The sequence below is a fragment of the Acanthisitta chloris genome, unplaced genomic scaffold, assembly GCF_000695815.1.
Source record: "Acanthisitta chloris isolate BGI_N310 unplaced genomic scaffold, ASM69581v1 scaffold30099, whole genome shotgun sequence".
Classification (NCBI taxonomy): Eukaryota; Metazoa; Chordata; class Aves; order Passeriformes; family Acanthisittidae; genus Acanthisitta; species Acanthisitta chloris.
Window position 1 is genome coordinate 3,096 of NW_008690227.1, and position 8,004 is coordinate 11,099.

The 8,004-nt window shown below is 38.0% G+C and overlaps 1 protein-coding gene across 1 annotated transcript in view; it reads right to left on the reverse strand.

The window, feature by feature from the left end:
* Positions 1-6,049: 6,049 nt before the first annotated feature.
* Positions 6,050-8,004, reverse strand: part of PHACTR2 (phosphatase and actin regulator 2) — a gene marked incomplete at its 5' end in the record, with an annotated part of 48,217 nt that continues 46,262 nt past the window's right edge. Inside the window, one exon of the mRNA XM_009081748.1 lies at positions 6,050-6,120. Within this exon, the coding sequence (XP_009079996.1) occupies positions 6,105-6,120 (16 nt within the window). The remainder of the gene's footprint in view (positions 6,121-8,004) is intronic.

Sequence of the window (8,004 nt, forward strand, 5' to 3'; positions counted from 1 at the left end):
GCTTAAGAACTGGCCCAGTGACACTCTCCATTACATGCTGCAGCATTTTAATTTCAATGAATTCACATCAACATTTCCTTTCAGGTGATTTGGCTGCCTTAGAGTATATTCAGCATATAAGAATCTTCTGGCTTTACTGGACCCTCATGAGACCCAACTGGAGCTGCCCCAGCAGCCACCTGCACTGGTGCAGGTGGTTATCAAGCTCTCCTTACTGAAGTCATCTCTCAGAGGTGTCTTTGCAGACTTGATTGGAAGAGGCATCTGTGCAATGATTCCTGCTACTGAGTAGTCCCTTGCCCTGGCATCTTGCAGCTCTACCAGAGAAGCAGATGTACTTGAGTGCCCAGTGTTTAAGGTACAGTTGGGTCTACACAGCATGGCAGACTAATGATTTACTGTTTGAGTTATTGTTCCATAAGACCCTTGGGAGGGACATAAACTTATTAGCTCCTGAGTGTACAGCGATGTGGTCTACAGCATTCTTGTGCTTCTCTTAGATCTGTGGTTTGGGTGTAAGTGGAATTCTATTTCTGTTTTGGGGAAAAATAGGTCTTAAGAGCTATTTAAATATTTGCAGGCAGTTAAGCATGTGCCATCTCTGCACCCTTCCCACTTCACTCACAGTCAGATGCCCATCGAAACAAGCCTGTGATATCTTTTGTTTCAAATCACACCAGCTAAAATAAGTATCCAAAACACAGTATTTCTTTAATTCCAAAATGTGTATGTTTACAAATCAATATACCACCACACAAAGTAGTGAAAGGAAGAGAAGATATGTTCAGCAACATTTTAATATATTATAACAATGTTCAAATATTGTTAAATTTGACATAGTATTGCCAGACTTTTTTAATATAAAGAATTAATGATTGAAGAAGGAGATACAGACAATATCATTACTTTCTTTGTTTTTATCCAATGCAATATTTAGCTTCTAGAAAATATTGGTGAGATGCTGTATCTAGTTCATACGAGCTCTATTTCCATTCGGGAACAGGATGGGAACACTGACAAAGTGAAACAAGGCCTTATTAATTATTAAAGTTAATAAGTAGAAGCCTGTTGAAACAGCACAGCAAAATGTGTTATTTCGCCCCATGTCTCCCTTTCTCTCTATAGATACATGTCTGTAAGTTTTGGTGTTTTTTTTTAATTCAGATTTCTTTTAAATAGCAGCTTTAAGCTATTCTGGGGAATTTACTTTTTTTTATTTATTCGATCCTCAAAATATTTTTGTATCCACCTAATAAAAACTTTCAGAATAGCTTTCTCTTTTTTTTCCCTGTCAAAATCTAGGTCCCAGCAGTGAGCATTGCACTGAGCAATAAGAAGACAGATAGCAACAATAATGGAATTAAATGGGGGAGCTCCTCAAGACAGGAGGCAAGTTTATCCATTTTTCATCCTGAGTATGTTTTTATGTTAGTTTACAGCAGTGGCACAGCTCTTAACTCCTCGAGATATGACCAAAAGCAGATGATGTGAAAGTATTAAAAGACTCAGTTCTGGTTGTTCCGTGCAAGCGTAGACTTTTAGCTTGGTTTAATCATCAAAGCATTAACAGACATTAAGACAAGGGCAGATATTGTAGTCTCTGCTTAGGGTGCAAGCAGTGCTCAGACAGACCTGTCCTGGCAGGTACCCAGGTGACAGTGTGGTTCTCCCTACTCTGGCTCTAAACCCTGCAGCGGTCATTTCCTAGGTTGCCAGACTAGGTTAGACATTTTTAGTCTATGCTGGCTGGAGTTTCCTCCCACTTTGTGATATGAAATCGAGGTTCAGACTATATTTATAGTCAGGTTAAGTTACTGCTATTTTGAAACAATTTCTCTAATATGGCTGTAGGATTACTAGTTACAGGTCTGAGTTTGAAGCATGTCTGCAGGAAACAAAACACTACTCTCACCTTGAAGAAGGGGTCTGATTTCTGTAATATCAGAGATACTTTCACACCTCTGTTTCACAGCTTTCATTTGTTTTTCAAATTAAAGAAAAAAGATGTGGTCATCTGATATGTTTTTTACATGTCAGCACTGAGGTTGTGGTGCTGCTCTAAGAGGTCTCAGTGTGGCCAAAGCAGGTGGTGGGGCTGCCCTGCCCCACACCACATCAGAGGTCAGTAAAGTCCACCACAAGAAAGGACACACAACTGTAGGTAAATGATAAACCCAACAAATAAATGCAGTATTGGAGACCTACAAATAGCTGTGAATACTTCCAGTGATTTTGTAGAGATGCTGCTCCTGGTCCTACCATGTTTCAAATCACCAGTCAAAATGGCATTTAGTTAAATATTTTTTTTGGTACTTGTTGAGTCAACATATATATCACAATTTGAGAAAATTCAGACTGCATTTCAGTTATAAGGACTAATATGTATTACCTGAAGGAAGAGAGACATTCTAGAACCATTTCAATTTTTTATGTGAAGAAGAAATTGGGATTTGATTAAGCATCCATTCTTTTTCACCCACAGCAACATGCTGTGATGCATGATTCTACTGATAAGTGTGATATATGAGCTCATTTCAGAAACCACTGCTTCAAGCTACTCATTTTCTCTTTGTGTGGATGTAGATATCCGAGTTCGTGTCTGACTCTGTGGAACATAGGTATAGTGTGTGTAAGGTTTGTCATATGTTGTGGATGACATTTAGATGATTCATCCAACTTGATAAAAATTAACATTCTGATCCCTATTAGCCAGCTGGGCTGCACTATGCATTGCATGGAAAGTGTTTTTTTCTTTGTGTTTATAACATCTTTTCTTTTTCTCAAGGATTACTCACTTGGGAATTTCTCAGGACTTATCCTGATTTTTCCCTTCTAACAGATATGCAGCACCATAGACAGGTACATGGTATATTATTTCCAGTGGGCTGTTGATGCAACTCAACATCATCAATACAGAGGACTAGGAGATGCAGCAGAAACTGACTTCAGGCAGCTCAATAAGGTAAAGCAAACCTGCTTCACTGTACATAGTGACATACCAAATTCTCATTATTTTTTATTGCATGGATAACACTTTACAGCTGTTTTTCTGCCAGTCGATATTTATAAAAATAGTATATACAATTCTGTGTCTATGTGTGGGTACAATACACAATGGATAGTTTATAGTTCTAATTCTGTAAGTATACTACATTTTCACGTTTCAATAAAGACAACTCTTTTTGTCCAGTTACATAAATTTGCTTAATTAGTTTGCCGAATTGTGGGCCAAAGAGTGCATCTGGTATCATCAAAATAACAAGAAATTAAAAATTAACTAATCATCTCTATAGAGGCTTGTGTTCTGCCTCTAGCAATGGCTTGTAGTGAATACTTCAACAAAAACTCCAACCCCAGATGGAGGATAGGGAAAGCCTAAGTGATACCTCACTTAAGTATCCTCATGTCTTATGACATAACACAGTTTGAAGAAATCTGAGCCAGAAGTTGTGTCCTCAACTTTGTGTTTTAACTCTTACAACAAATTGGTGGCACATGACTTTCCATCCATGCTCCAGGCCTACTGTACAGGAATATCCTCTTGCAAAGTCAATTAAATCACTTGATCCTAAGTTTTAGTTTGCTGGTGTAACCCATATGTATCCTGGCATGTCAGTGGAGTAAGTGAAGTTTATACAGTCTAACCTTACCTTCGTCCAAGTTATTCTGCCCCTGTAAGAACTACCTTTCTGCCTTCAGTATCTTGGTGGCTTTCAAGTGTTTCAATGTGATTAAGGCAACACTGAGGTCTATTTAATTGCTCCACTCATTTCCTTTGAAGTGAAATACTGTGTTTTATACTACAAATTCAACATAGTAGGCCTTTTTATGATTTTGGACACACATTTCTAAATTTGGCAACATCAGCAAAAATAAAAGTTTAAGCAGAACTATTCTAGTGTAAGTTCTAAGTTTATGCTTCAAATTCTAAAAATAAAAATTAGGATTCTACCAGAATTGCTGACAAACTTTAACTCTAATGGCCTGATCATTCCTGTATGATTTAGTGCCAAAGAATAAATTTACACTGCTTCCTTGATGTCAAAGTGGTGTTTCTATATTTATAAAATTACAGGCCTCCCAGAAGGTAAACAGTTTTCTGCAAATGGAATCCTAATGGCTCTTATTGATTCCATTAAAAAAGGAAGGTGCTGCTTCCTTTTCTTTGCTACAAGCATGTAGATGGTTATTTTATTTGGTTATTGATATTTTGGGGCTTGCACATCATTAGATTTTTACTAAAATGTAAGGGATCCTAACAGGCACATAAATCTATCTTTTTGAAAAAAGGTTTGCCAATCTCTTTAAAAATAATAGAGTGACAGCTGTTGGAAAGCTCTCCTGTTTCTGCAAGTGCTCTTTACTAAAATAATCCACTCCATTTATGCAAACCTGGTCTTGTTGTAAATAGCAGTAAAGAGGGATATCTAATTTTAGCCACCAAATTGCCTTCCTGCCTTTAGGCTGACATCTAAAACAAGCACCTTCAATTTTATAAACTAAAAACATTCCGCAAGAATCTACTGCAGGTTCTGAGGTAAAAATCGCATCTACACAGACCTTTTATTGCCAGAAAAAGAAATACTTACACTTCATAATTAAAAACTGGACAGGGCACATAAAAGACAAAAATAAATTGTAATATGTACACACATTAGAAAGGATAAATAGCAAATATATGGTAATACTGCATTAAATGTATGCATATGTGAATTCCAGACCCCTCCCAAATGTTGTGTACATTAATTCAAAGGATAAATAAGTGCTAGTATAAGACAGAGAATTTCTTAGTGTAAACAATGCCACAGGCTTTTTAATAGGCCTTTGGGCCAACTTAGAAAAACACATGTATTGCCTTTCACACTCCATACCACTTAATTTTAATAGTACTGTATTCACATGTACAATTTCAAGATAGTATAAAAAATTATGAATCTAAGAACCATTCTTCACACTCAACAAAAACAGGCTGCAGACACTCTGATGATTTTCCATTCACTTTTACAGGGCCACTGGCTGAAGACATACTGATTCGTTTGGGAATTCTTCCTCAAAGCAGTGCAAGAGTCCTTAAATGTCAAAAGTCCCATCAGTAATCACTGCTCAAGCCTACTAGTAAAGACTTCTGTGCCTAATTTCAATCCTGATTTTGGATCCACACTAGCATGATGTTGAAGTTGTCACCTGCCATAGGTGAGAAAGGTAATGATCCCTCTAGTTTGAGTGGCAAGTGGCAGACAGCAAGGAGTGTTTCTAAACATGAAGCATTTCATTGCATTCATAGTGTCACGTTATTTGTCCTTCAAATCCTGTTTATGTATTTCTGAGGATCCAGAGTATGTCAACATTAAAAACCAAAAAATATATGACTTGTTCTGTATGAATGTTCAATGTATTTTCCTGAAGCATGCTCATTGGAATAAAAAAAAAAGACATATGAGTTATACTAGGACTAATTTCTGGCAACTGCATTTACTGGCACCAAAGAAAATGACAGTTCTTCACTAAAGTACTGATGACATGAGGATTGTGGCTTGCTGTGTTTCTAAAACAGGCTGCAGCCACTAAAAAAAAAAAAAAGACATGCACAGTTGCTCACACTCTCAGTTTTTCTTTATAAAATAATTCTTCCCACTGGCCAAGTGCATTGTTAAGCAGTTCCATCCATTCCACTTTTCTCTGTGGACTGACAAGCAGAGTCTCTTCCCCCAGCTCTCAGTCCTTTTCACACCCCTCTCCCTCTTAGTTACCCTCAGTCACAACCCTGTGAAATCTGATGAGCTCCTGGTAGCAGCTCTCAAGCGATTGTCTTCGGCACTTCCTGACTTGTGGAGCTCCAGTGAAGAAGTCCACCAACGTGTATGTGTGGGCTAGCCACACAACCATGGGCTGCCTGAACACGGACCAATGCTTCATGTGGGTTCTCCTCCTAGACAAATCATTTGTCCATTGATAAAGACGAGGGCCACTTCCTTCATTAACCTCAGGGTAAGCTGTAGTACACACTCATACTCAGTCAAGTTCCAGTGCAATCTCAGGTCTTCAGGACGCAATGATTTCCCCAAAGAAAATTGTTACATGAAATATGGGATATGCTCAAACAGTTACGGACGATGAAACCTGAAATGATAAATGAAAAACTTAGAATTTATTATTCCAACTGACAATGACACTGATCCTCCTCCTGCTCTCATAGCTGGTTACTTTTGTGGCCTGAACAGAATTATTCCTGATTTTCCTGGTCTGTGTGGGTTTAGAGTCAGACCTATTACACCCCACTGTTTGTCTCTCTCTACTAGAAAACCAAACAGGGCTTTGGTGTGGCTCAAGCACTGGTGTATCACTGTCTGTCTGTACCATTAACCTGTCACTGTGGCACAGTTTTGCTTGGGTCAACCAGCTCTTTCAGGTACTGCCTGGGCATGGTTGGGATTAGCACAGCAAACCAGGCAGGCCAGGTTTAGAGGGACATCACCCCGTTTTGGGGTGAGGGGAAGAGATTAACTGTATGAATTCAAGCTGTGCCAAGCCTAATGGCCTCAGGGCCAGAGAACAGTCTCCAGTCTGTTTTGTTTGCCAATACAAATTTAGCCACAATTGCATACACTGTTTGGAGATGCTGTCAATAACCACTATAAGAAAAGCTTTGTTAAACCATAAAACTTAAATTTCTTGTTTTTAATCCTTGTGCAAAATGAGGCTAACAAAACTTCTGTATTTTTTTAAGTAAGCAACAAATTTTATAGCACTGCAGATGCTTTTTTTCCTGTTAACAGCAGCCAACTGTGGCACATGAAAGCCCAAATATACCTCACTGTTTTTTAGGCTTTTAGGCAGGGCATGTGCATCACTCCAGATTGCCTGTACAATGGATAGAGAGGTGGGTTGCTTCAAAAGGTGTTGCCAACTTTTTCTCCAGTAAGTTAGGAACCTACAGCAATTGAAATTCTAACTCATCTGAAATGTAATGAATCCAAGCAAAAGGGTAAGAAGGGCACAAATATCAAGTTCTCAACGTATCTATCACCAGACATAAATCTCTGTTTAAATAGCTTAAAAATGCATCTGTCCATGAAGTAGTATAAAAGATGCAGCAGCTTGAATATGGCATAGGTAATGATGCACATAACACAATAGGTTTACCCAAGTTGTTTTTGACATATTTTCCCTTAACAGTTGCAGAGAAGAGAAAACAAGCCACACATTACCCCTGTAAGTTGGTTCAGTACAACATGGGGATGCATTTCGCAAGTGAAGGAGGGGTACACAAACACTGACATTCACAAGGATGCAGCTCATCTGCTAAGTGAGGGTACAGCAGATTGCAAGAAAGACACAAGGGTTTTGTACTTTTGTAGAACAACAATATATTGGACTATATACAGCATTTCCATTAGAACCACTTTACAGACATCTACTAATATCCTCTTCCCAAACTTTTATTTATCTCTCATTACAGCAAATGATGAACAATGAAAGCCAATGTTTTTTCTTGCCCAATTTGCATACCAAATTTTAACAATTCCAATATATTGAAAATACTGGCTAATATTAAAGCATCTTATATTTATTCTGTAATAATATAAGTAACCATATGCTATAAGCTATTTTTATTCAGTAAATAGCGTCCATGTCTCATTCTATCACTGAACTTCGTGAGCAAGCCTTTGTTAACCAGCTGCCAATGCAAGTGCCTTTTGGTTTGCATTATCTCAGTGATCTGCTTGATAAGAATTAAAGTATGAGAAATTCATTCTCTGGCTAGAGGCTTCTTATCCATTCTTAGAACAAATCATTTCTGCTGTATCAATCCAAATGTACCAGAAACTACATAATTTTTAATGAGAAGTCCTGGAGGAAATGGAATCTCTTTTTATTTTCAAAATTGCAATTGACTTAAAACATCTGCATCTAATTCTGCTCTTAATTGGCTTTTTCTGGTGTTACTCTGCTGACTTCTGTGCAGTGGCTCCACACCATGACCAGTGAAACAAAAGAGGGTAG